Below are 27,963 nucleotides of genomic sequence, written 5' to 3' on the forward strand. Positions count from 1 at the left end.
TTTCTGCCATAAGGGTGGTGTCATCTGCATATCTGAGGTTATTGATATTTCTCCCGGCAGTCTTGATTTCAGCTTGTGCTTCTTCCAGCCCAGCATTCCTCATGATGTACTCTGCATATAAGTTAAATAAGCAGGGTGACAATATACAACCTTGACGTACTCCTTTTCCTATTTGGAACCAGTCTGTTGTTCCATGTCCAGTTCTAACTGTTGTTTCCTGACCTGCATACAGGTTTCTCAAGAGGCAGGTCAGGTGGTCTGGGATTCCCATCTCTTTCAGAATGTTCCACAGTTTATTGTGATCCACACAGTCAAAGGCTTTGGCATAGTCAATGAAGCAGAAATAGATGTTTTTCTGGAACTCTCTTGCTTTCTCCATGATCCAGCGGATGTTGGCAATCTGATCTCTGGTTCCTCTGCCTTTTCTAAAACCTGCTTGAATATCTGGAAGTTCACAGTTCACATATTGCTGAAGCCTGGCTTGGAGAATTTTGAGCATGACTTTACTAGCATGTGAGATGAATGCAATTGTGCGGTAGTTTGAGCATTCTTTGGCATTGCCTTTCTTTGGGATTGGGATGAAGACTGACCTTTTCCAGTCCTGTGGCCACTGCTGAGTTTTCCAAATTTGCTGGCATATTGAGTGCAGCACTTTCACAGCATCATCTTTCAGGATTTGAAATAGCTCAATTGGAATTCCATCACCTCCACTAGCTTTGTTCCTAGTGATGCTCTCTAAGGCCCACTTGACTTCACATTCCAAGATGTTTGGCTCCAGGTGAGTGATCACGCCATCGTGATTATCTTTGTCGTGATGATCTTTTTTGTACAGTTCTTCTGTGTATTCTTGCCATCTCTTCTTAATATCGTCTGCTTCTGTTAGGTCCATACCATTTCTGTCCTTTATGGAGCCCATCTTTGCATGAAACGTTCCCTTGATATCTCTAATTTTCTTGAAAAGATCTCTTGTTTTTCCTGTTCTACTGTTTCCTCTTATTTCTTTGCACTGATCGCTGAGGAAGGCTTTCTTATCTCTCCTTGCTATTTCTTGGAACTCTGCATTCAGATGCTTATATCTTTCCTTTTCTCCTTTGCTTTTCGCTTCTCTTCTTTTCACAGCTATTTATAAGGCCTCCTCAGACAGCCATTTTGCTTTTTGCATTTCTTTTCCATGCAGATGGTCTTGGTCCCTGTCTCCTGTACAATGTCACGAACCTCCGTCCAGAGTTCATCAGGCACTCTATCTATCAGATCTAGGCTCCGGCGGCACAGACGCAAGAGATGCCAGCTCCGCGCAACTGACCACGCACAGAAGCGTGGACGAGAGGAGCTACCCCACGCCCAAGGTCAGGGCGGTGGCCAAGAGGAGCTGTCCCACGTCCAAGAGGCGGTGGCTGTGTGGGCACAGGAGGGCCGAGAGGAGCTACTCCACGTTCAAGGTCAGGAGGGGCGGCCTTAAGGAGATACCCCTCGTCCAAGGTAAGGTATAGCGGCTGCACTTTGCTGGAGCAGCTGTGAAGAGATATTCCACGACCAAGGTAAGAGAAACCCAAATAAGACGGTAGGTATTGCGAGGGGGCATTTGAGGGCAGACACACTGAAATCATAATCCCATAAAACTAGTTGATCTGATCATATGGACCACAGCCCTGTCTAACTCAATGAAACTAAGCCATGCCGTGTGGGGCCACCCAAGATGGACGGGTCATGGTGGAGAGGTCTGACAGAATGTGGTCCACTGGAGAAGGGAATGGCAAACCACTTCAGTATACTTGCCTTGAGAACCCCATGAACAGTATCAAAAGGCAAAATGATAGGATACTGAATGAGGAACTCCCCAGGTCGGTAGGTGCCCAGTATGCTACTGGAGATCAGTGGAGAAATAACTCCAGAAAGAATGAAGGGATGGAGCCAAAGCGAAACAACTACCAGTTGTTGATGTGACTGGTGACAGAAGCAAAGTCCGATGCTGTAAAGAGCAATATTGCATAGGAACCTGGAATGTTAGGTCCATGAATCAAGGCAAATTGGAAGTGGTCAAACAGGAGATGGCAAGAGTGAATATAGACATTCTAGGAATCAGTGAACTAAAATGGACTGGAATGGGTGAATTTAACTCAGATGACCATTATATCTACTACTGTGGGCAGGAATCCCTTAGAAGAAATGGAGTAGCCATCATGGTCAACAAAAGAGTCCGAAATGCAGTACTTGGATGCAGTCTTAAAAATGACAGAATGATTTCTGTTCGTTTCCAGGGCAAACCATTCAATATTACAGTAATCCAAATCTATGCCCCAACCAGTAATGCTGAAGAAGCCAAAGTTGAACGGTTCTATGAAGACCTACAAGACCTTTTAGAACTAACACCCAAAAAAGATGTCCTTTTCATTATAGGGGACTGGAATGCAAAAGTAGGAAGTCAAGAAACACCTGGAGTAACAGGCAAATTTGGCCTTGGAGCACGGAATGAAGCAGGGCAAAGGCTAATAGAGTTTTGCCAAGAGAACGCACTGGTCGTAGCAAACACCCTCTTCCAACAACACAAGAGAAGACTCTACACATGGACATCACCAGATGGTCAACACCGAAATAAGATTGATTATATTCTTTGCAGTCAAAGATGGAGAAGCTCTATACAGTTAGTAAAAACAAGACCAGGAGCTGACTGTGGCTCAGATCATGAACTCCTTATTGCCAAATTCAGACTTAATTGAAGAAAGTAGGGATAACCACTAGACCATTCAGATATGACCTAAATCAAATCCCTTATGATTATACAGTGGAAGTAAGAAATAGATTTTGTTCCTCAGAAACCGTCAACTAAACATGCCTTTTATTTTCTCTTCCTTCCAGGAAGGAAGCCTCTGTTTTCTTCACTGCTGCGTCCACAGTGTCTAGAACAATCCCTGAGCCCCGGTAGGTGCCTAAATGCTTCTATCTCATTATATAAATTCCTCAGAAAGTCCCATGTCTCCCTGCAGCACCAGTATGTTTCCTCTGCCCCTGGGAAACACCCACCTCAGTCAGGTCTGTGACCAGATCCAAAAACAAAGAGTTTTGTATCAAACTATTAGTGAAATGAAAATTAAAACTATAATGAGATATCACCTCACAGCCAGAAAGACTGTCATAAAAAAAAAATCCACAAACAATATATGCTGGAGATGCGTGGAGAAAGGGAACCCTCCTACACTGTCGGTAGGAATATACATTGGTACAGCCACTATGGAGAACAGTATGGAGGTTCCTTAAAGTAAAAATAGAGCTGCCATATGATCCTGCGATCCCACTCCTGGGCATATATCTGGAGAAAAACATGATCCGAAAGGAAAAATGCACCCCAGTGTTTACTGTGGTACTGCTTACAATAGGCAAGACATGGAAGCAACCTAATGTCCGTTAACAGAGGAATGGATAAAAAAAAGCTGTGTTACATACACACAATGGAATATCACTCAGCCATTAAAAAGAATGCAATAAAGCCATTTGCAGCAACATGGATGGATCTAAAGAGTGTCGTACTGAGTAAAGTAAGTTAGAGAAGGAGAAATATTGTGTGGCATCCCTTATATATTGAATCTAAAAAGAAATGATACAGATGAACTTACTTACAAAATAGGAAGAGACTTAGAAAACGGACTTAGGATTGCCGGGGGAAGGGAGAGTAGTTTGGCATGGTCATGTACGCAGTGCTATGTTTAAAATGGACAGCCAATAAAGACCTATTGTATAGCACATGGAACTCTGCTCAATGTTATGTGGCAGCCTGGATAGGAGAGGAGTTTGGAGAAGAATGGACACATGTATATGGATGGCTGAGTCCCTTCACTATTCACCTGAAACTATCACAACATTGTTAACTGGCTTTACCACAATATAAAATAAAAAGTTCAAAAGAAAAAAAAAGTTTTGACTTCTGATTTGCAATTTGCCTTTCTCCTCTTTATCTCACTTTCTCCTTTTTTTTTTTTTTAAATCCCTATTCGATTGTGCTTTTTATAAGGTGCTTCAAAACCCTTAGAATAAGATTCAGATTTCACACAGGCAACTTAGTTCTCTCAATGCACATCAATGAGGCCACATGAGTGTCTGGCCCCTCACAGGTCTACAGGCAAGGCATGAGGCTAAACTCTCAACTTTTCCTTGACAAAAATCAAGTCTATATATCCATGTTACATATTTATGTATTCCTCATTACTGTGGTCTGTCACTCTGAACTCGTTAGTCAGGAATATGTACACTAAAACTAAACACTACTGATTAGGAATCCAGACCTGGGTCACAACGTCTGGGTGTGGGCAGTGGATGGGGTGGTTAGGAGGAGACCCCAATACTTCTGATGATGTCTTTGTTGATGATGGATGGTAGGGGATGAGTATCCACTAAAATAATCCTTCATCTGTGTTATAAATACTCTGTAGGGTGGGTGTAATATTGAATTAAAACATTTGTTAAGTGCAGGGTTTATTGACTTGGAAGGGATGCTAGAGAACTTTCTAGTGACTGAATGTCCTGTCACTGGATGGGGTAGGGGTTACAAAGCGGTACACACAGCAGAACATTCAGGGGGCTCTACCCTGAAGGCCTGTGTATTTCATTCAATACCAACTATACCTCAGTTCAAAGGCCATATACCAGCTCTAAATGCATACATAAAGGCTACTCCTATTTCTGCCTAGAGAGAATTAGTGAGAAAAAAAGTAACAGTTTGCTACTTCTTGGAGAGAAGGTAGGTTAGTCAGAATCAGTTCAGTTCAGTTCAAAGGCCATATACCAGCTCTAAATGTATACATAAAGGCTACTCCTATTTCTGCCTAGAGAGAATTAGTGAGAAAAAAAGTAACAGTTTGCTACTTCTTGGAAGGAAGGTGGGTTAGTCAGAATCAGTTCAGTTCAGTTCAGTCGCTCAGTCGTGTCCGACTCTTTGCGACCCCATGAATCACAGCACGCCAGGCCTCCCTGTCCATCACCAACTCCCAGAGTTCACTCAAACTCATGTCCATCGAGTCGGTGATGCCATCCAGCCATCTCATTCTCTGTCGTCCCCATCTCCTCCCACCCGCAATCCCTCCTAGCATCAGACTCTTTTCCAATGAGTCAACTCGTCGCATGAGGTGGCCAAATATTGGAGTTTCAGCTTTAGCATCAGTCCTTCCAATGAACACGCAGGACTGATCTCCTTTAGAATGGACTGGTTGGATCTCCTTGCAGTCCAAGGGACTCTCAAGAGTCTTCTCCAGCACCACAGTTCAAAATACATGTCTGATTTTATATTTTATAATGAGTGTCCTCAGAGAGCAGAGAGATCTCAGTTTTGAGGAGGGCAAGGCAGCTTTGTTCACTCCCCTGAATACTGGGTCAGGAGCACACGGAGGGGTGGGGGTGTGTGCTGTGGACCCTGAAAAGGCACATATGGCAGGGAGTGGGGGTGACAACTGAGAACACTGACTAGTTGGACAGAAGGTCTGTGAAGGTTTTGACAAAGGCTGAAGGGTTGGAGGCTAAGTGGGCCTGCAGCTCTGCCTAAACTCCCAGGGGTCCTCTGCCTCATTCTGCACTGACAGTGATTGGGATAGAGTAGGATGGTTAGCTAGTTTAAGAATCACTCTAGGGGATTACGAATGTAAAAGGAATTTTACGGGAGTTTGGGAAACTGTTGTAGGCTAATGTCTACTCAAGAAAAGAATCCAGTAACCTAGCAACAATCTACACTATCTTGAAGGAAGACCAAGTATCCAAGCATCAGGCACATTCGGGCCACAAGTTCTGATAATTAAAACACAAGACAGTAGATATGGTATCTGAATCTTGTTAGATGAAGTCAGGGAGTTAACGGTCCTTGAAGACTAGCATTTTGTAGCCAAGACAGGGACATAGGTGAAGGGGGAAAGAAACTAAGTGAAACAGGACATTATACTGAAACTTAACCCAGCCCAAACTCATTCTCCTGGCTGCACTGACAGGTCAGTATATTGGGAGATGAGCTGTTGGAACAGGAATAATGATTTTAATTGGAAAGTTAGCAGACTGAGAAGATGGCAGCCTAGCGTCTCAACAAACCATCTTCAGTTCGGTTCAGTTCAGTCGTTCAGTCGTGTCCAACTCTTTGCAACCCCATGAATCATAGCACGCCAGGAAACTCGGACTCCTTTTATACACAAGAGGGGGAGGGGGAGGAGCCCACTTAGGCACTGACCAGTGGCTGAGCAGGACCACTAACGGTCGCTGGTTTGACAGGTGCTAAGTTGCTTCAGCCGTTGTCCAACTCTTTGCAACCCTATGGCCTTAGCCTGCCAGGCTCCTCTGTCCATGGGATTCTCCAGACAAGAAGACTGGAGCAGCTTGCCAGGCCCTCCCCCAGAGGATCTTCCCAACCCAGGGATTGAACCCATGTCTCTTCTGTCTCCTGCACTGATAGGCAGGTTCTTTACCACTAGCGCCACGGTCCCTGGTTGACAGTTGCTTAGTAACAGTCACCTGTTTGGGGGAGGGGCCCATGCTGGCACCGAACAATGGCTGGGCAGGACCACTAACTGGTCCCTGATTGAGAGCTGCTCATTTTGGGGGAGGGGGAAACCACTGAGGCACCAACCAATGACTGAGTGGGGCTGCTATAGCTCCTGCCTGCCTCACCACTATTCCACCTTGACTAGAAAGGTGTGACACCAGAAAGCAGCCAGGTCTGAAGAAGTGGCCCCGGTGGCCCTCACAGTGTCCTCCAGCTCTCAGGGGAGTGAGATGCCCAAGCGGCAGAGACCGCGGTTGATGGGATCGTGGTCTAAGGTGGCAGATGCCTTGGGCTCAGCCCACTGCTCGCTTCAGTGGTCAGATCGTGACCAATGAGATGACCTGGGAGCTGGTGTCCCCAGAACAGAGCTTCCACCTGTCCACTTTCACAGTAGATGGCTTCCCAGGTGGCACTGGTGGTAAAGAACCTGCCTGCCAATGCAAAAGACATGAGAGATACGGGTTCCATCCCTGGATCTGAAAGATCCCTTGGAGGAGGGCATGGCAACTCACTCCAGTATTCTTGCTTGGAGAATCCCTTGGACAGAGGAGCCAGGTGGGCTATAGTCCATAGCGTCACAAAGAGTCAGACATGACTGAGGTGACTTAGCATGCACACATGGGTGGCAGGTACAGGGTCCCTTCTGGTGGGCTAGTGGGCTAGGCATGGCTGCCTAGAAAGGTGTGGTAGAGCAGTTCCTGCCTTAAGGGCACCAGGGAGAGAGGAGGGAAGGGCCCAACACACTTTGGGTTCCAGTTTGGGCTGTTCAGTTCAGTTCAGTTCAGTCGCTCAGTCATGTCCGACTCTCCGCGAGAGGCCGCAATTACAAAACCTGAGATCAACTGCCATATTTTAGTATATGTTACCACCATTTTGCTAACACACATATGATTTAAATAAAGCCATGATAGTCCCAGTTAGACCATATAGAGTTAAAGGAAGAACTAATGATGTAAGCCTTGATATCTACTCAAAAATGAGGAAGAAGGTGGTCTTCTCCTCTCCGCACTTTTGCTTTGATTATAAAAATGAAGCTCTCTTTGTTCTTGGGGTGACGCTCCCTTGCCTGCCTGCTTGTATCTGTCATAAGTGCCCTAGGCTAATAAACTCATTCTTTGTCTATCACTTTGCCTCACACTGAATAATTCTGGTGATGAGACAAAAGAACCTGAGCTTCAGTAGGTCCTGACACAAGGTGAGGGGTTTTAATTAAAAGACAGTGGGTTTGGACTTCTCTTGCGGTCCAGTGGTAAAGAATCCACCTGCCGATGCAGAAGATGCAGGTTTGATCCCTGGTCCAGGAAGATTACCTATGCCAAGTGTAAACTAAGCCTGTGAGCCACAACTACTGAAGCCCACACACCTCGAGCCTGTGCTCCACAACAGAAGCCACCACGATGAGAAGCCCACGCACCACAGCAGAGGAGCCACTGCTCGCTGCAAGTAGAGAAAGCCCTCACAGCAACAAAGACCCAGCACAGCCAATAAAGAAAAAGAGAGAGGGAGTGGGTTCAAGTCCTCTCCTAAGTCAGGGATCATGGGTTCAAGTCCCAGCCTGTGGACACAAGTCCCAGTCCGAGTTTGGGTTGGGTTTAAGTCCCATCTGAGAAAAAGCATGGTTTCAATAGAAAGTCCTGGGCCAATTCAGGAAGGACAGTGTCACCTTTCCACTGGCATCTGATCAAGCACTTCCTTCTAGCAAACAGGCACTGCCCAAGCTCCTTCTCTGCAGCCATCCTTCCCGCCATCTTTGGACCCCAGTAACCTTCCTCAGCTTCAGTTTCCTCTTTGGTAGAACTTGGATGACACATGTGGACAGTACTTTGATGGGGGAAGAGGGATGGGGAGGTCCATCCACAAACACAAGGCGGGCTTTGCAGAAGCAACAAGAGAAAAAAATCTGGGATGAGAACTAGAAATATCACGTGGACCCCCAGCCTGACAAATTCCAAGTAGCGGTGTCATCATTAGGACCAGTGCCAGCCTCTCAATTACACACTGGCCAACTGCAAAAGGGAGCAAAGACGCCACAGTAGGGACTGCCGAGGAGGAAGAGAGGCGCCACCAGGAAAAAAACGTGGCAAGAATCTCTACTAAGGGCACCACGAGATTCCTGGATTTGCTGAGAATGGGAGGTTCAAGGGACTCCTGGAGTGCTGGAGAGATGCTCAGACAGCCCCTTGCCCCGCCAGCTACCTGGTGCCCTGCTCCCACTCCCCAACTCCAGGAAATGATCCCTGGAACCTCCCATTCTCAGTTGAGTGGTTCCAGCAGCATTAACTCTACTCCAGCTGCAGGGTCAGCACAGCACCCTGGCTTGTTAGGAATGGGTACATGTCCCAGTAAGAGCCACTGAGATTTGAGGACAGCTTCCCCTGGGAAAGAGATGCTTCCTCTTTCTTCTCTGGAAGGCCCCCAAAGAGGCATTCTCTTATCCCTCTGAACAATGCAGTGGGAGGTGGGTAACCTGTGGAAGGGTCCAAGGTGTTGGAGACTGTTGAGAGGCCACGGAGCTAACTGACATGAGGAAGGCAGTGCAAAAACAGAGCTACCTGGACTTCGGGAATATCATCTAGGTGCCCGGATTAAGCCTTGTCTGCAGGTAAACGCCCGGATTAAACCTTGCTTGCAGTTAGGTCTACCCAAGGTCTTCCCAGTTACATGAGTGACAAATTCCCTTTATTGTATTAATTAACCTAAATTGGGGTTTCAACTGTTTGCAAGCAAAAGATTCCTAATGGTTAAAACAAACCTCAAAGTAGGTCATTTCCCTTTTTACAGAACTTCAAAGTAGGTTGTTTCCTTTATACAGAAGCCCCAAATAAGTCAAGGCAATCAACGTTCTAACAACTTTGGTGGCATAAGATGTCAGGCTCTGGTAGATACACGCGGGCCACAGCATCCTCAAGGCTCCAGGAGGACCCCTGTGTGACACATGCCCAACCCTCTGGTCACTACAGAAGGTAGTGGAGGCTTTGGATCCCATGAACAGGTGCCAGCTGCCCTCCCCATGGAACCTGGATCATGCTTGCCTTCTAGAAGAAGGGGTGCTGTCAGGAGGGAAAACATCAAGAAAGCACACACCATAGAGAGGGAGGTGACTCTGCAGAACCAAGAGGGTCTGGGAGGTGTGGCTGTGTAAAGATGGCAGTAAATGAAACATGGACCCCTGGAGGGACACGACCCAGTTCCTGGAAGACAACGATTATGAGAAGCGATGACAGGATGATAATAGCCCAACATGTGGACCCCAAACCACATCCCAGTCCCCAACAGCAGACTGGTAGACATCACCACACACCTGAGGCAGGAGCCACCAGTCAAACCCTCTTTTTAATGGAAACAAACCTGGGAACCTAAAAACATAATAGAAATGAACTTATTTACAAAACAGAAATAGACCTACAGACATAAAAACAAACATGGTTATCAAAGGCGAAAGGGGGGAGGGATAAATTAGAGGAGTTTGGGATTATCAGATATACACTACTATATATAAAGCAGATCATCAACAAGAATTTACTGAATAACCCAGGGAATTATATTCAATATCTTGTAATAAGCTATAATGGAAAAGATTCTGAAAAAGAATATGTAATACATATATTTAACACATGTATCAGTTCAGTTCAGTTCAGTTGCTCAGTCATGTCCGACTCTCCGCGACCCCATGAATCACAGCACGCCAGGCCTCCCTGTCCATCACCAACTCCCGGAGTACACTCAAACTCATGTCCACATGTATAGGTGTATAGTATCACCTTACTATACACCTGAAGAATTGTAAATCAACTACACTTCAATTTTTAAAATTGCAATAAAATAAGTAAATAAAACCAAATCCCACCTAACCAAGCGGCAACAGGGCAGCCTCTGGATGCTGATCATGTGCTCTGCTCCTGTCACCCCTCGAGGGGAACTCTCCCACATTTGCAGCCCACTTATCCCTTTCTCATGGGAACTGCCTTTTACATCTTTCACCCACTGTCCTGTTAGTACATGGATGTCTTATTTCTTTGAAAGAATTAGTTAGGTATTCCAGTTGTGAACCCTTTGTCACCATGTGGTGCAAATCTTTTCTAACCATCTGCTTCTCCATAGCATTGCTGAATGGTCTCCTCTAACCCAGAATCTGGAATATTTTATGCATCCCTATCTGCATTTAAGGGGTTGTTTTGGTGAGGCTCTGGAATAGCTACATAATTTTATAAATAGTCACCTATATTTTCTAGAACTTTCAGGGTGTCTTTTACATTAGTCAGCCAGTCTGGTATATATCTTAGTGTTTACGAGTAAAGAAGGGCTTCCCTGGTGGCTCAGTGGTAAAGAATCCACCTGCCAATATAGGAGATGTGAATCCGATCCTTGGGTCGGGAAGATCCCCTGGAAAAGGAAATGGTAACTCCACTCCAGTATTCTTGCCTGGGAAATCCCATAGACAGAGGAGCCTGGCAGGCTATAGTCCATGGGGTCACAAATGAGTTGGATGTGACTTAGCGACTAACCAACAACAACGAGAAAAGAATTGTTCTTTCCAAATGGTGAGCCACGGTTCAAATGCCCCTGCATCTAGATGTTCTATGTCAACCTTTTCCCTAATGGGTCTCTGTTACTCCATTAGGATGTTCTGTTGCTTTATATTGTTATGCTTATAGCTTACAACACATTTTGATGTCAAATCTCCCATTTATTGTTGTACTTGTCTACATTCTTTATAGGAACTCTCACCAATTTATACTCCAGATGGACTTTTAGTGTCTTTTATCAATTTCCAGAAACAAAACAAAGCCACTGGAAGCAATACTCCTTTTACACATTAATTGACTAACTGGATGTATACATCTGAGGAAAGAACTGGCATCTTTACAGTATTAAACCTTCCTTTTGGGAGAATTCGTTTGCAGTTTGCTTCCTGTTTTTAGATCATGAAGGGGCTCTCCACATCCGTTCAATATTTTCTATCAGTGCTCATGCACTGCGGTCCTCTGTATTTACAAGGTGCTTTTGGGTTTCTGTTTTTTGTTGCACCACATGGCTGGTGGGATCTTAGTTCCCCAATCACGGATTGAACTCAAGCCCCAGAAATGAAAACACCAAGTCCTAACCACTAGACCGCCAGGGAAGTCCCAAAGTGCTTCTGCTCTGAACTAACCAATAGATCAGAGCCCAGCGGCAAGACCACACCTCATTTACAGCCTTCCACCAGGCACCCAGGGCCCCCACATGCAGCAGCTGCTCAATAAATCTTTGTTAAATGACTCAATGGCCATCTTAGTCAGGAAAAAAGTCACCATTCTGTGAAAGGATGATAGTTAAACACATCACTCGTCAGTGTCTGAAGCCTCACTGCTTTTCCTCACAAGCAAAATTACTTCCATTACATATATTAGCTAGTCTCACTTCTGATATTATTAGTAAAACCCTCAAGACTCACAAATGCCATAGACAATCATAGAAGTCGGGACTAAGTTCAGCAGGCTTCCACGGCACAACCGGGGTTCAGAACACGAGCCCATAATCTCAGGTGCTGGCGACTGCAGGGGCTGGGTGCATTCTCCAAGCCCTAGTAGAGGTTTGGCCTGGACCCCCACCAGTCTGGTCCAAGCCCCTAAGGGAGACCCAGGCCCCCTTGCTCTTCTCCATGAAGAGACTCTTGCATGGCCTATGGAGCTTTCAGGGTAAGTTTCCCATGTGCCAAAGGAGATAGCTACACAAGAAATTAAAAGGTGGATGGAAAAGTAGGGATAGGGGACCACAGGGGCTTCCCCCTGGCTCAGTGGTAAAGAATCTGCTTGCAATGCAGGAGATACGGGTTCAACCTCTGGGTTGGTAAGATTCCCTGGAGAAGGAAATGGCAACCCACTTCAGTGGTCTTGCCGGGAAAATCCCATGGACAGAGACACACACGGGGTCCCAGAGTCAGACACAGTTAGGTAACTGAGCAGATACAGCACAGGGGGACCCCACACAATAAAGCTGAAATTCAACATTAGCAGAACATCCTCAGAGTCACAAGAGTTAAAACCCAAAGGCATGGCTACTGTGTCGACCAGACTGGATAGGAGTGGAAAAAGCCTCCCAACAGCAGAGAGGGTGTGGGGCTCGGTTCCATGCAAGCCTTGGCAGGGAGCATCGTGGGCCACTATTAATGCAAACTACCTGCTCAGAGTCTGGAGAGCACGTGTCAGTGACCTCAAACAGGGTTGCATCTTCTTTTCTTCTTTTGCAGGCAGAGTAACTAGCAGCTTCCAGCTCATCGGATGTGGGTGTGCCATCTGCCGCATCTACAAAACCCTCGGACACAACTCCCTGTTGAAACATGATCCCCTTCAGACAGAGTGGGGTGACCACAGGCACTGCTCCATCAGGGTCTAAGGGACCCCTAACTCAAACCCAAGTGGGGATGCTCTCGAGTGAGGATTGAACCAGCTCCCCAGGCCCCCGGGCATCCAGGTTCAGCAGGCACAGGGTCCCTGGTGTAGGGAACAAAAGAAAGGGTTCTGCAGGTGGCAGGCAGAGCAAATCCATGCAAGCATGCTGCCCCATATTAGAGTTGATGTCTGAAAGCCTTGGCACATCCGACCTTCTGTACAAGCAGGCCTGGAGCCTGGTTCTCTAAGCTCCATCCCAATGCCCAGGCCGGTACTTCCACACAGATGCAGCTGTGGAGACATTCCTGGAGGAGTAGGTAGCCCAGCACCTGAGGCCAGGCCTCAAGGGGGCTTTTGGGGATAGGGGCATGCAGGGTAGTGACCAGTCTCTCTGAATGGCACACCCCAAGGAGCACAGAGCCAGCCCTGTGCCATCCCTTCCTCCATCGAAGGAAGCAGTGAGGACCAGTGGGACTCACCACTGTGCCCCAGGCCACCGAGGGGAACAGGGCAGGACAGGGAACAGGGAAGTTGGGCCCAAAGCCAAGGCCTGGTTCCTGCACTGCAGCGGCTGCAGGTGAGCAGAGAGGTCCATTAGACCCTTGGGCACAGGTCAGGGGGGATACCTGGGCCTCCCACATGGGGGCCTCATGGCCAGCACTGTACCCAGGTAGAGGGAAGACAGGAAAGGTTGAGAGCCTCTGACTTGAGGGAGGCAGGCAGTCGGTGTGGAAAGGGAAGGGGAGTTCTCTGAGGGGCACTTGGAAAGGCCCAGTGAATGAGATGGGTCAGAGCACACTGGCAGCCCAAGTGCAAAGCCCATCCCAGTCAGCGCCTGGCACCCAGGCCAGCTCCCAGCAGGAAATCAAGGACAGGACCAAGATGACACTGGAAGGAACCACAGGATCAGTCAGCACCTTCAACCTGACTCCCTGGCTCCATCCTGTGCTCCTCTTCCTCGCGGTAGGTATAAAATATTTTTAAATTTTGTTGCTATGCCACACCGCAAGGCATGTGACAGCTTAGTTCCCTGACCAGGGATCAAACCCTCGCCACTTGCATTGGAAGGGGGAACTTAACCACTGGACCACCAGGAAAGTTCCTCCCTCACATCTTAAATATCTGGCGGAAATAACAGCTGGAGGCCACAGTACTTTCTGCTATATGGATGATACAGATGACACTCTCCAGGGTGGAATATTCAGGTGGACTCCAGCATTTGGCCATAAAACAGTAAGGCTGGGACTTCCCTGGTGGTCCAGTGGTTAAAAATCTGCCTTGCAATACAGGGGATGCCGGTTCGATCCCTGGTCCAGGAGGATCCCACATGCCACGGGACAGATAAGTCACAACTACTGAGCCCATGTGCTGCAACTACTGAAGCCCTAGAGCACACGCTCTGCAACAAGAAGCCTGTGCCCCACAACTGGAGACCAGCCTGACTCTCTGCACCTAGAGAAAGTCCGTGCACAGCAACAAAAACCCAATGCAGCCAAAAGCAAAGAAATAAACATTAAACACACACACACACACACACACACACACACACACACACTAAGGCGGCGACAAAATCCTCTACTGAACCCTCACATGCCTAAGGTTATTTTCTTATGATGACAGCAGGGAAGCAGAACAGGTCAAAGGGTACCTGCTTTACTAGGGGTCCCACCACATTACTCTCACCCGTAGCGAAAAACCTGCCCCACTGTTGCAAATGCTGACTTTTAATCCATTTTTTTCATTTAACAGGTTTAATATGAGACCTTGCAGCTCTTTTGAGTGTCTGATTTCAGAGGTGGGCAGCTATATGTTTAATGGCCATTTCCATCTTCTCTATTGTGGACCGTATCAATTGCTAGTCATCTTTCTATTGGGTAGGTTACTGTTTTCTACTTGATTTCTAAGAGTTTTTGACATATTGAGGCAACTCACTCTTATTTTAAAATATTTCTATGTAAATACAAATCTTTTTATGTACATGTGCATGCTAAGTCATGTCATTTCAGTCATATCCAACTCTTTGTGACCCTATGGAGTGTAGCCCACCAGGCTCCTCTGTCCAGGGGATTCTCTAGGCAAGAAAACCGGAGTGGGTTGCCATGCCCTCCTTCAGGGAATTTTCCCAACCCAGGGACTGAGCCTCCCTCTCCTATAGCTTCTGCATTGCAGGCGGATTCTTGACTGCTGAGCTACCTGGGAAGCCCTTTTAGGTACATACAAATATGTAAATGCATATTTCCCTAAACCATTCACTCTTCATTTATGCTCATCATACAAAGTTTTTAATTCTTTTAAGACTTTCTCTATAGTCAAATATACCAATCTTTTGTTTGTATTTTTCCTCTTTGCTTCAATTACTAGAAAATCTTCCCCATTCATGGGTCAGATAAATATTTATGTATATTTTTTCCAACTGTCATTATATACATTAGGGTCTGTTTCTGGGTTGTATTTCTGGTACATTGACTCCTCCCAAGATTCATTGTTTTAATGACTGGCTTTGAAACATGTTTTTGTTCATCTAATACAGCAAGTCCCACTTTAGGCATTTTTTTTCAACAATTTTCTTGGTTATTCTTGCCCATTTTTTCTTCCAAGGGAACCTTAAACTTACTCAATCAAGGTTTAAAAAAAGCTCGAATCCTGCTGGGCTCAATACTGCTTCAATCACACTGTCAAACGCTTACTTCCTAATGGTGCATATTCCTGATACTCACTTTAAAAGTATTTACAATAGCCAGGATACAGAAGCAACCTAAGTGTCCACTGACAGATGGATGGATAAGGAAGATGTGGTATAGATATGCGATGGAATATTACTCAGACATAAAAAGGAACAAAACTGGGTCATTTATACAGGTGTGGATGGACCTGGAGTCTGTTATACAGAGTGAAGTAAGTCAGAAAGAGAAAAATAAATATTGTTATATTAATGCATGTTATGTAGAATCTAGGAAAATGGTACAGATGAACCTAGTTCCAGGGCAGGAATGGAGACACAGATGTAGAGAATGGACATGTGGACACAGGGGAAGGGAAGGAGAGGGTGGGATGGATTGGGAGACTAGATTTGACAGTAAATACACTACCCATGTGTGAAACAGATAGCTAGTGGGGCCCTGCAGTATAGAACAGGGAGCTCAGCTTGGTGCTCTGTGACGACCTAGGTGGGTGGGATGGGGTAGGTGGGAGGGGATATATGTATACATATAGGTGATTCCTTTCATTATACAACAGAAACTAACACAACTTTGCAAAGCAATTATACTCCAGTAAAAAAAAAATTTAATAAATAAAAAATAAATTTGAAAAAGGAACTACAAAAAAATAGTTTACCCCAAATTTCAGTGTCCCACGTGGCCCAGGCTCAAAGCTGGCCATCCTGCTCTGGACAGGATTAGTGTCCAAGGAGAATGAAACACTCACACACTTCACAACTACCACACACACTCACAAACGCATATACCACACACATACTATGTGCACACATACACTCGAACGTGTGCACACACTCACATAGGCATGCACACACACACATAAGCATGCACACACACTCACAAGGAGCCACAATACTGCCAGCTGCAGCACCTCCCCCACCAGCCAACCATAAGGAACAACAAAGGTCCACATAGGAAACCGGCCCCAACCAGGCAGAGACAACGTCCCTCTCAGTCCTCCAAGAAACCTGGGAACAGACCCAGCTGCTTAGGTCTGGACAGGCTGGACTTCGGTGTGGGGAGCCCTCACTCACCCAGAAGGATGAATCTGTCCTAAATCTGTCAGACAACTCTCTGCAAGTCTCGTCTGGGCTCCTGCCTGGTCACTCAATCAGGAGACACTCCTAGGGTCTGACACTTACAGGGAGACAAGACGACTCAGCTTCCCCATCGAGGAATGGTGGCATTTCCAGAGCACCTCCATTTCCCCAGAGCCTGGAGGCACCTTAGGAACTGTCCGGTCCATGCAAAATGCCCAGAGCAGAGGCAGACACCCATGTGGCAGAAGCTCAGACACCCAGATGCAGCCCCGCCACAGCATCTAGGAGACACGACATGCTGGGTATGGTGGGAGAAAAAGGGAGGGGGATGCAGAGACCCTGCACGAATCAGGCACAGAAGGGGCGCTCTGCTGCAGCCCAGCATGCAGGGGCCAACAGGCAGGGCAGCAGTGAAGTGAAGCTGTCCTGGAGAGGACGCTGTAGGGACATTTGTTCAGCCACTGATGAAACCACAGCAGGAAACTGCATCCTTGCAAAGCTAGGAGATGGGCAGAACCACACCTCTCAGACCCACTTCCCCAGGGGCCAGACACTCACTCGCTTGGTTTGCCACGAAGCATTCGAACAGGGCTCATCTGGGTCTTCTTGCCAATCACCTGAGCCCAGGGACAAGGAGGAGCTGCTTTCCTCCCTCAGCTCCTGTCCACATTCCATCTCTCCCTCCGGGGCCGGTGTCTCCTTGAGGGTGCTCTGAGAACCTACAAAGGCAGATGCATGGGGGTCACATCTCAGAAAACAAGTGAAGGTCCCAAGGGAAGACCTGGACTCCTCCCATGAGCGCCGTTCAAGATTAGTCCTCTCCCCACTCAAGGTGCTGTCTTGGCTACAGAGAGTCAAGCCTGGTACAATTTCTGCTGTCAGGTGGGCAAGAGTGTATATCATGCGACATGCCAGGCTGGATGAAGCACAAGCTGGAAACAAGATTGCTGGGAGAAATATCAATAACTTCAGATATGCAGATGATACTACCCTTATTTATGGCAGAAAGTGAAGAAAAACTAAAGAGCCTCTTGATGAAAGTGAAAGAGGAAAGTGAAAAAGTTGGCTTAAAATTCAACATTCAGATAACTAAGATTACGGCATCCAGTCCCATCAATTCATGGCAAATAGATGGGGAAACAATGGAAACAGTGAGAGACTTTATTTTGGGGGGCTCCAAAATCACTGCAGATGGTGACTGCAGCCATGAAATTAAAAGACACTTGCTCCTTGGAAGAAAAGTTATGACCAACCTAGACAGCATATTAAGAAGCAGAGACATTACTTTGCCAACAGAGGTCTGCCTAGTCAAAACTATGGTTTTTCTAGTAGTTATGTATGGATGTGAGAGTTGAACTATAAAGAAAGCTGAATGCCGAAGAATTGATACTTTTAAACTGTGGTGTTGGAGAAGACTCTTGAGAGTCCCTTGGACTGCAAGGAGATCCAACCAGTTCCTCCTAAAGGATATCAGTCCTGAATATTCATTGGAAGCATTGATGCTGAAGCTGAAACTCCAGTACTTTGGCCACCTGAGGCGAACTGACTCATTTGAAAAGATCCTGATGCTGGGAACAGAGAAGGCAATGGCAACCCACTGCAGTACTCTTGCCTGGAAAATCCCATGGACGGAGGAGCTTGGTTGGCTGCAGTCCATGGGGTCGCTAAGAGTCAGACACGACTGAGCGACTTCACTTTCACGCATTGGAGGAGGAAATGGCAACCCACTCCAGTGTTCTTGCCTGCAGAATCCCAGGGATGGGGGAGCCTGGTGGGCTGCCATCTAGGGGGTCGCACAGAGTCGGACACGACTGAAACGACTTAGCAGCAGCAGCAGCTGGGAAAGATTGAAGACAGGAGAAGGGGATGACAAAGGATGAGATGGTTGAATGGCATCACCGACTTGATGGACATGAGCCTGAGCAAGCTTCAGAGTTGATGATGGACAGGGAAGCCTGGTGTCCTGCAGTTCATGGGGTCGCAAAGAGTTGGATACGACTGAGTGACTTAACTGAACTGAACAAATATATTAAACATCTACAAACATCTAAGGTTCATCTACAAATGAAACTTCAGGCCAAAGAACTAAATAAAACTGGGAGGATATTTGTAACACACAACAGCCTGGGGCCACTGTCCTTTGATAAACTGTGGGCATGCTGACCTCCTCTCTCTTCCACCAGCCTCCACTGCAGGGGGTGGGGCCCCCATTAGACTGATCCAATCAGAACCTGGCATTTCTCCAGTTCCAGTGATTGGCAGAAGTACAGCAGGGATCCAGGGCTGGTTACTGGGGTTTCTGACCCATCAACCCCTTCCTTCCGGTCAGACAAACACACCCTATGCTTGGAATCAACTAGTTTGCCTCCATGAAGGCAGCAGTCTGGGGACAAAGCAGGGCCGCTAGGACCTGAGAAAGATGCAGAGCTGTGCAGAGACCTAACTCCCTCAGTCTGGAAATGAGTGTGTGAGGCCCAGTGCACGCATCCCGCTAAGGAAGCAGGGAGCTGGGTGTCTGGTCATCTCCAATACAAACAGCCCCGGTGACTGAAAATCAATAAGAATAACTTTTAAAAAAGGGAATTCCCCAAAGAAAACAGGCAGTTCAAAGAAAAGGAATTATAAGTGAGCTCTTAACTTTTGAGAAGACACTTACTTACCCTATCAATCAAGGAAGTAGCAATAGAACCCAAGAGGTACCCCCTTCTACCAATCTGACTGGCCAATCAGACATGCTGGTGTGGCTGGAGATGAAACCTCGAAGAGCCTGCAGAGGAGAGAGGCTGAGGGGAAGCCTTGTGGATTTGAAGGTTTCCATTACAAATGCACAAGGCTGCTCCTTGGAGCTTGCCCTTGAGATACACTGGTACCAGGGGCAGATCCCTTGCCAGCATCCAGCCCAGCCACGTGCATTTATGGCAGAACAGGAGTCCAGGATAGGACCAGCTGCTGCGTGGCAGAGGTGAGGCCAGTCTCAACTAGAGGCCATGGTGCAGTGCCACACGATGGAAGCAGGGTGCTCTAGTTTTCCCCCACATGGAGGAAACATCTGGAAGGTGACACACCAAACAGTTAAGTGTTGTGTTCATAAGGGTGTGAAGAGTCGGGGCTGGGGGTAAGCTGAGGGGGTTTACCATTTTTTATATCCTCCCGCTGTAACATTTGAGTTATTCACACCAGCATGTATTACTTCTACACTTACCAATATAAAAAGGAAACTAGCCAGATTCAGTAAGAGCAAAACTTAAGAATCTCTACTGGGCACTCTGCATGTTAACCCATCAAGTACTTACAGCCACCCTGTGACCTTCTCAGGCCCCCAGTTGGCAAGGTGGGGAGCAGGATTTGAATCCAGGCTCTGAGGCCAGGATAGGCCCTGGGGATAGTGCCACGGCCACAGTCTTTTCCCCAGGACTACGGCTGAATCAGAGAAAATTCCTGTCCCTGCCTCATGAAGTATGGGCTCACCAGGTGCATGCACATTAGGCAGCATGACCTACCCTGAAGCATCTCTGCAAACAGATGGGAACAGACACAGAGATATCCAGAAAGTGCTAAGGGAGTCTAAGCTCTCCTTCAGACAGATCCCCAAATCTGGTTAATGGCTGATCAACCCACGAATAGGGGAGGAGGGCAGGGACCTCACAGGCAGCCTGAAAGCACTGCTGCAGAATTAGTTCAACCCAAATCAGTCAGTTACACAGACCCCACTTCTGGGCTCCCAAATGAACCCCAGCAGCAGCTCTGGGTCTGCTTCCCCCACCCTCCCACAGCAACCCTCACCCCTCCCTGCAGCTGCCTGCTCCTGAAGGCTAAAGAAAATCCCACATACCTCAAGCTTTCATATGAGGTTCCCTAGAGCAGTCAAAGTCACAGGGACAGAAGGTAGGATGGCAGATGCCAGGGGCTGGGGTTGGGGGAGGGAGGTTAGTGCCTAATGGTGACAGAGTTTCTGTGTGAAAAAAGGAAGAAGTTCTGGAGATGGATGGTGATGACTGGTTGCACAACAATGTGAATGTGCCTAATGCCACTGTTCTGTGTCAACTGAAAAAAAATATTCATAACCTCGGGAGTTCCCTGGTGGTCCAGTGGTTAAGAATCCACCTTGCAATGCAGGGGACGCAGGTTCTATTCCTGGTTGGGGAAGGAAGATCCCACATGCCTCAGAGCAACTAGGCCCACATGGCAACTACTGAGCCTGACACGGCCAAATAAACAAATAATCTAAAAAAAAAAAAAATTACTCATAATCTAAACATTGAGAGTTATGTATTTTATTCAGTGGGAATTCTTAGGACTTCAAGCCCCCGAGACAGGATCTCAAGTTATCCCACGAGAACTGCTCCATGGAGGCAAGGGGAGGAGCCGGGTGACACAGAAGCTTTGCAACGAAGGGCAGGGAGCCTGAACATCAAAAGATTATTGTAATTAAAGAAAACCAGGTAACCCAAGTTAAGAAATTTAGCACTTTTCTATGTATGGGAAGATGCAAATGTCTGGGCTCGCTGAAATCATTCATTTTGATAGGTGACTCAGCTATCTAGGGCCAGTATCTTGTTTTCACATCCAGAGTTCCTCAGGGCTTCCCGCAGGGAGTGGCTGCAGTCTGATGGCTGCTAGATAGCAGGTATTCTTTCCTTCCTGGGTTCCCTCAGGGCTCACCAGCTCACCATTCACAGTAGCTGCAACTGCTGGTGACTGTGACATCTTTATTGACATGACAGGAAATATTCCTGTCATATTTCTCAAATGTCCACTTAAATGTGTTTAAATTGGTAAATTGTGTGCATCAGTGCAAATAATCAATAATCAATCTATAATAAGGAATTGTTGTTCAGTCACTAAGTTGTGTACAACTCTTCTGTGACCCCATGGACTATAGCCTGCCAGGCTCCTCTGTCCATGCGATCTCCCAGGCAAGGATACTGGAGTGAGTTGCCATTTCCTTCCCCAGGGGACCTTCTCTTCCCAACCCAGGGATCGAATCCATGTCTCCTGCGATGGCAGGTGGATCCTTTACCACTGAGCCACCAGGGAAGCCCTCTAGAAGAGAGTTTTATTCAAGCAAAACTGAGGACTACAGCCCACGTGGCAGCCTCTCTATAGTTTTGAGGAACTGCTCCGATGAAGCCTGGTCTTCAGGTTTACACCTTGTCAGAACAAAGAACATACACCAAACATGAGAGGGGTACATCCATGAAGTAGATTATCATGTACACTGCAAGTCAGCATGACCCCGGTGTCTAGAAAGGGAATGTCAAGTCTGAGGGGGTTGTTGACGTGGACACCACAGCACAGGAGGCATCGATCCCTATCTTCAAAGCACTGTTGCTAACGGTTTAGCTAAAGCACACGTGTGAGGCATGTTTGACAGGCCATGAGTCAGGCTGTTCCAGTTCACACAAAGTTCAGGCTGAATCATGTATAAGCCGCAATGACTTTCCCATATCTAAGAGTTTGTGATCATCTCTCCCATCACTTGCGTTTAAATACTTTATCACAATTAAAAAAAATTAAAACCACTACATAGAACCATGCAATTCTCCCGGCCCACCCACTCCTCCCACCACCTGTGAGCCCTGGGTCAGGTGTGGTGGGCATTGAAGGGGAGCAGAATTTCCCACCTCAAAACAAGCTATTTAGCACCCAGGGTTATTTCCTGCTGAACGCAATGAAGACTCAGCAGATTTAAGAAGAGCTCTTGAATTCCCCCTTCAATGTTTTAAATTTACATCAGAAGGGGGGGTCTATAAGGAAGAGAGCCATTACTATAGACAGCTTTTAACCAAGAAACTTATCTACATAATAGAGCAACCTCTATTTTCCAAAAGTCTCTGCCTCCCTGTAAAAAGCCCTCTTCTTTGTAGCCCCAGATCCTAGCAGGCTCCTTAAGTCAGGATGTTACAGAAGCTTTAATTTCCTGACTGCCTTTTGGGTCTCAAACTTTTATGGGGCTCCTATACATATGAAATGTGAATCTGTCTCTTATCAATTTAATTGGTGAACAGCCAAAGAATTTAGTAGGGAAGAGGGAAATGTTTTGCTCCCTTGAAGCACAAATTCGACTGCTAGTGCAGGCAGCCACAGAAACCAAGTGTGGCCACATCTCTGGACCCACAAGTGGTGGCAGACAGGTGGTTCTTTCTCTAACCGGTGAGCCCTCCACAGTCACACCCAAACCCCAGGGGTTAACCCTCTCTCACGGCGGCTGCCTCTGAAGCTTCCCCAGTGGCTCTCAATCCTTCCCGGACTCCTAAGGGGTCTCAGACTGCTTATCTTACTGTTTTCTATTATAAAAACATAAACAAGAAAAACTTGGAAATGCAGAAAATAGAAGGAAAAATACATTTCCCAGAAGTCACCTCTCTTCCAAAAAATAATCTTTTAGCACTCAAGGAGGAAGTCCCACTTGGATACCCTGGGGCACCTGTCAGAAGAGTGGGGAACTGGGGTGGGGGAGGGCCTCCTGACCACCCTCTACCCTCTGCCTTGCTGGACCTAATGACATTGGAAGCCCTCCACCGCACACCAGATGCACATCACCCTTGGCAAAGCCAGCCACCCTCCACCTATGCCCAGGGTGGCCTGGAACTCTCCACACACTCCTGATTTGAGGCAGAAATTGTTAGATAGCATAAGAATTTGAGACATCAATTTCTTTTTTTTTTTTAATTTCAATTTTTCTCAAGTAAGCATCTCACTCTTTGTTCCCATTTCCAGGCGTTTAGAGGAATGCCTCCCTGGTCTGTAGGGTCATAAAACCTTCAAATCCAGGACAAGACAATCATTAACTGCTGTCCAGTTTATCAAGGAGAAAAACTCCAGGTAGACAATTAGCTCCTAAACACACATCTAGCCCCTCAATAATGGTCTGGGGTCTTGAGAAAGTGTTGAGGGATGGTGCTGAAATATATGGAAAAACTGAGAAACTAGGGGATCCAAGAAAGCTATAAAAATGACAAACTGGACACTGCGATGTTTACACTAATTGGTCAGAAAGGACGTATATTAAAATCACGAGCCAACCAAAAACTTACAGATCAATACTAGTAAAGATATGAAACTGCTGCAATCCTCGCCTTTTGGGAGGTTCTTCACTCCCTCTCATGTCTATGCTGAGGGCTTTGTATCTCTGTCTTCCAAAAATAAACTTTGCCTGTATGATTTTCTTAGTTTCCAGAATTCATTCTTTGGCTCCATGAACAGAACTTGGGTTTCACGTTTCACTTTCACGTCCTTATCTGGGTAGCCTCTCAGTCCCCTTCAGATTCAGTCGTCCTGGGTGTAAGAAGGGGTTAGCATAAGAACGGCCATCTTAGAGGCCGGAAAAACCATTTTTACTGAGTATGTGACTTGAGGGAAGAAGAACTAGATAAAACCTGGGAGACAAGTTAATCTTAAGTACCAAGAATGTGGGAGGCTTCGACACTGAAAATTAGGTAAACAGGTCTGATAAACTTATCTCGTTAAGACACCAGGATAGAGATATGCACAGCTGTGTGTGTGTGTATGAAAAATTCCTGTGAGTTAGGTAATTTAGAAATATCATGATTTGAAAATGCTATATAACCCCTTGGCTCTGAGTGCTCGGGGTCCTTGTTGAAACCCGCTGCGTCGGGCAGACACTTGGACCCCAGCTAGCTGGAAATAAACCTCGCCGTGTGTCTTGCATTATCGTGAGTGTCCTCTGTTCCTTTGAGGGAAGGGCGACTCCGGACCCTAACATTTGCGGGCTCGTCCGGGATCCCAAGACCCCTCCTCAAAGAGACAGACAACCTCCGATACAGAGGTTTGCACAAAAGCCGCGGCAGGAGGTTTGGCCACCTCCTAGAGGGGAGGACTGAAACAGGTCTCTGCTCGGTCCCAATTGAGAATTCTCGTGGAAGGGAAGAAGCCGGTTACGACCCTGGAGGCTCCATTACTGGAAGTCGTGGGAGACGTCCCCGACGAAGGGGTGCCTGAACGACATCCACAGTGGATGCCGTTTGGAACCCTAGGTAAGGGTCCTGAGTGTTGTGTGAATGAGACGGCACCTGTGAATGTGGTGTGGCAGACTGGCCAGGGGGTGTTGAAAAGCTCGGTTCGAATTTGTGTGTTCGCTGGAATTGTATCCCTTGTCTTTTTCTGGCTCTGCAAGGTCTGTTCAGGGGCGAATTGATCGCTGTAGCCGGCGTCAGGCCGAGGCCCAAGTATTCGCGCTGGAAGGCAGCTGGCTCTGCAAAGTCTGTTCAGGGGCGAATTGGTCGCCGTAGCCGGCGTAAGGCCGAGGCCCAGCATTCGCGCTGGAAGGCAGCTGGCTCTGCGGGAGAGAGGAGGTCTCTCCCGATCCGGAATCTGGTGGGCTGTGGACGCCCTTCGGTAAGGTTACTTTAAACTGCAGGAAGCCTCAGAGACCTAGTAGTGTGTTTTCGGCCGACGTTTGTCTGTCCTCCGTTTGTCGTGTTATCGTGTGTGCCGGCATTGTCTCTGTCTCTCTCCTGTGTCTTTTCTCTCCCGTAATCTATTCTGTGGTCATGGGTCAAGGAAGCTCTAACCCGCTCTCCCTTATGATGGATCATTTCTCTGACTTTAAATCTAGGGTGCGAGACTTGTCTCTGCTAGTGAAGAGGAACAAGCTGGTGACGCTCTGCTCCTTGGAGTGGCCCACTTTTAATGTCGGGTGGCCGAGAGAGGGAACCTTCAGCCTGCCCACCATCCGGGCTGTTGGGGGAAGGTTCCCACGCCCGGCCCTTCCAGCCACCCGGACCAGATGCCCTATATTCTGGTCTGGCAAGATCTGGTGGAAAACCCACCAGCATGGATAAAGCCTTTTGTTTCTATCCTTTTCACCCATAATCCCACCTGGGATGACTGTCAGTAGCTGTTACAGCTGCTCTTCACCACGGAAGAATGGGAGCGGATTCTATCGGAAGCTCGGAAACATGTCCCTGGTGTGGACGGGAGGCCCACCATGCAGCCGAACCTAATTGATGAGGGATTTCCATTGACCCGGCCCCAGTGGGACTTTGAGCGCGCAGAAGGTAAGGAGCATCTCCGAGTGTACCGCCAGACTATTACGGCAGGCCTCCGAGCAGCTGCCCGGAGACCAAGGAATTTGGCTAAGATAAAGTTGTTCAGGGATTGGTTTTGGCTATGGAGATTAAATGAAAATTATGCTGCAAATACAATCCCCAGAGCTCGGGTCAAGTAAAAAGGATGACTCGGACCCTAAAGGAAACATTGGCAAAATTGGCAATAGAGACTAGCGGGGACTGGGTGACTCTCCTTCCTTATGCCCTTTTATTGTTTATGGGGTCCCTCCGCCGACCCCCTATAGAATCAGTCCAACTGTTTTTATAAACTAGTAAATTTTATATTGTAATGTCTAATTCAAGACTAAAGACTCACACTGTGTCTGTCTTAATATGTCTTGGTATGTCTTTGTCTCTGAGTAATATTTTTGAAGTTAATTTGTAAATGAGCTCTATTTAATTGGCTTTAAAAAGGGTCAGTTCAGTTCAGTTCAGTCGCTCAGTCGTGTCCGACTCTCCGCGACCCCATGAATCACAGCACGCCAGGCCTCCCTGTCCATCACCAACTCCCGGAGTACACTCAAACTCATGTCCACAGAGTCGGTGATGCCATCCAGCCATCTCATTCTCTGTCGTCCCCTTCTCCTCCCGCCCCCAACCTTTCCCAGCATCAGAGTCTTTTCCAGTGAGTCAACTCGTCGCATGAGGTGGCCAAAGTATTGCAGTTTCAGCTTTAGCATCAGTCCCTCCAATGAACATCCAGGACTGATCTCCTTTAGAATGGACTGGTTGGATCTCCTTTCAGTATAAGGGACTCTCAAGAGTCTTCTCCAACACCACAGTTCAAAAGCATCGATTCTTCGGCGATCAGCTTTCTTCACAGTCCAACTCTCACATCCATACATGACCACAGGAAAAACCATTGCCTTGACTAGACGGACCTTGGTTGGCAAAGTAATGTCTCTGCTCTTTAATATACTATCAAGGTTGGTCATAACTTTCCTTCCAAGGAGCAAGCGTCTTTTAATTTCATGGCTGCAATCAGCATCTGCAGTGATTTTGGAGCCCAAAAAAACAAAGTCTGACACTGTTTCCACTGTTTTTCCATCTATTTCCCATGAAGTAAGCGCTTACAAATCAAACAATTCTAAATTAAATAATAAATTCCAAGTTCATGTAAACTGGAAAATATTCAGTATTAAATACCTGATATTAATGTTTGTTGATCTAATATAGACATGTCTAAGAGTCATCAACATTAAGCATATTCTCACTGTACCTAGGTTTAAGTTAAATGTTGTTATATTGTTATATCTGTTACAAGTTTGTCGACAAAGAAATTACCTTGAGTGAAAAAAAAAAACTTCTAAAAAATGTAAATGAGACATGAGCTTTTAGATAAACTCTATTAAGATTAAAAATGTCTGTCTAAAACAGTTTCTCTAGATTTTGGTAACCTGAATTTCTAAGGTTGTGCTAAATTAAGTAACAAAAGTTTATTGAATAGCTAGGTCATTTCCAAATAAAATAAGATTCTGAAACATTCACTACTGAATACTAACTTACAGAAAAACTAAAGATTTTAGACTATTAATAAATAATGTTTGATGTCATCCTGAGATGTTTGCTAAAATTTTTTAAGTTATCACTGGTATTTATGTTCACCAATCTATAGAATGCTAATATAAAGGTCAATTCTTGGTTGCTTAAGGGAAGTAAGATGTGTATGTTCAGTAAAGAAGGTATGAAAAATGAAGTTACATTTTATAGAGGAAAAAGGTAGTAGGTCTAATTTACAGTTGGCTGTTCCAGGATGGGAGAACAAATGGGTACAGAAAGTGATAAAATGGTTTTGTGGAAAGTGGACACCAAGGAAAGAGTTTTGTGTATAAATAAACGTTTTCTTGAGATGTTAAACTGCATTTGACAATAGATTTAAGTTTATTTGCCTCTTAAATGGTCTGTTCCATATTTGCCTCTGAAATCCTATATTGTTACTATGGCTGAGTGAATAGCTATTGTTTCAGTGACCTATAATCCCATCTGACTGAGTGCTCTAAACCTTTCTGATATTTGTTGACAAAACTTCCTAAATCAATCTGATGAAGCACTTTTGGCTTCTAGCTGACTTTGGGATGCTTCAGAGGGCCCCTGAAACATCCCAAAGGGAGATATTACACTAATTGGGTTCAACTTCCATGTTAAATTACATGGGAAGTACTGTCAAGTGGATAATAAGTCTTGGGTATATTGTATGGTTTATTGTGATCCACACAGTCAAAGGCTTTGGCATAGTCAATGAAGCAGAAATAG

General features: G+C 46.4%; 1 protein-coding gene across 2 annotated transcripts in view; it reads right to left on the bottom strand.

The window, feature by feature from the left end:
- Positions 1-27,963, bottom strand: part of RNF213 (ring finger protein 213) — a 133,499-nt gene that overhangs the window by 94,458 nt on the left and 11,078 nt on the right. Inside the window, exons 3-4 of one of the 2 annotated variants that reach the window (XM_055408396.2) lie at positions 17,198-17,358; positions 12,671-12,820 (exon numbers count right to left, since the gene is read on the bottom strand). In XM_055408396.2, coding sequence (XP_055264371.2) covers positions 12,671-12,820; positions 17,198-17,358 — 311 coding nt within the window. The remainder of the gene's footprint in view (positions 1-12,670; positions 12,821-17,197; positions 17,359-27,963) is intronic. The other variant, XM_055408398.2, reaches the window with a different exon arrangement.

This window comes from Moschus berezovskii, chromosome 20, assembly GCF_049115385.1.
Source record: "Moschus berezovskii isolate FMDL1 chromosome 20, NW_MosBer_1.0, whole genome shotgun sequence".
NCBI classification, from domain to species: Eukaryota; Metazoa; Chordata; class Mammalia; order Artiodactyla; family Moschidae; genus Moschus; species Moschus berezovskii.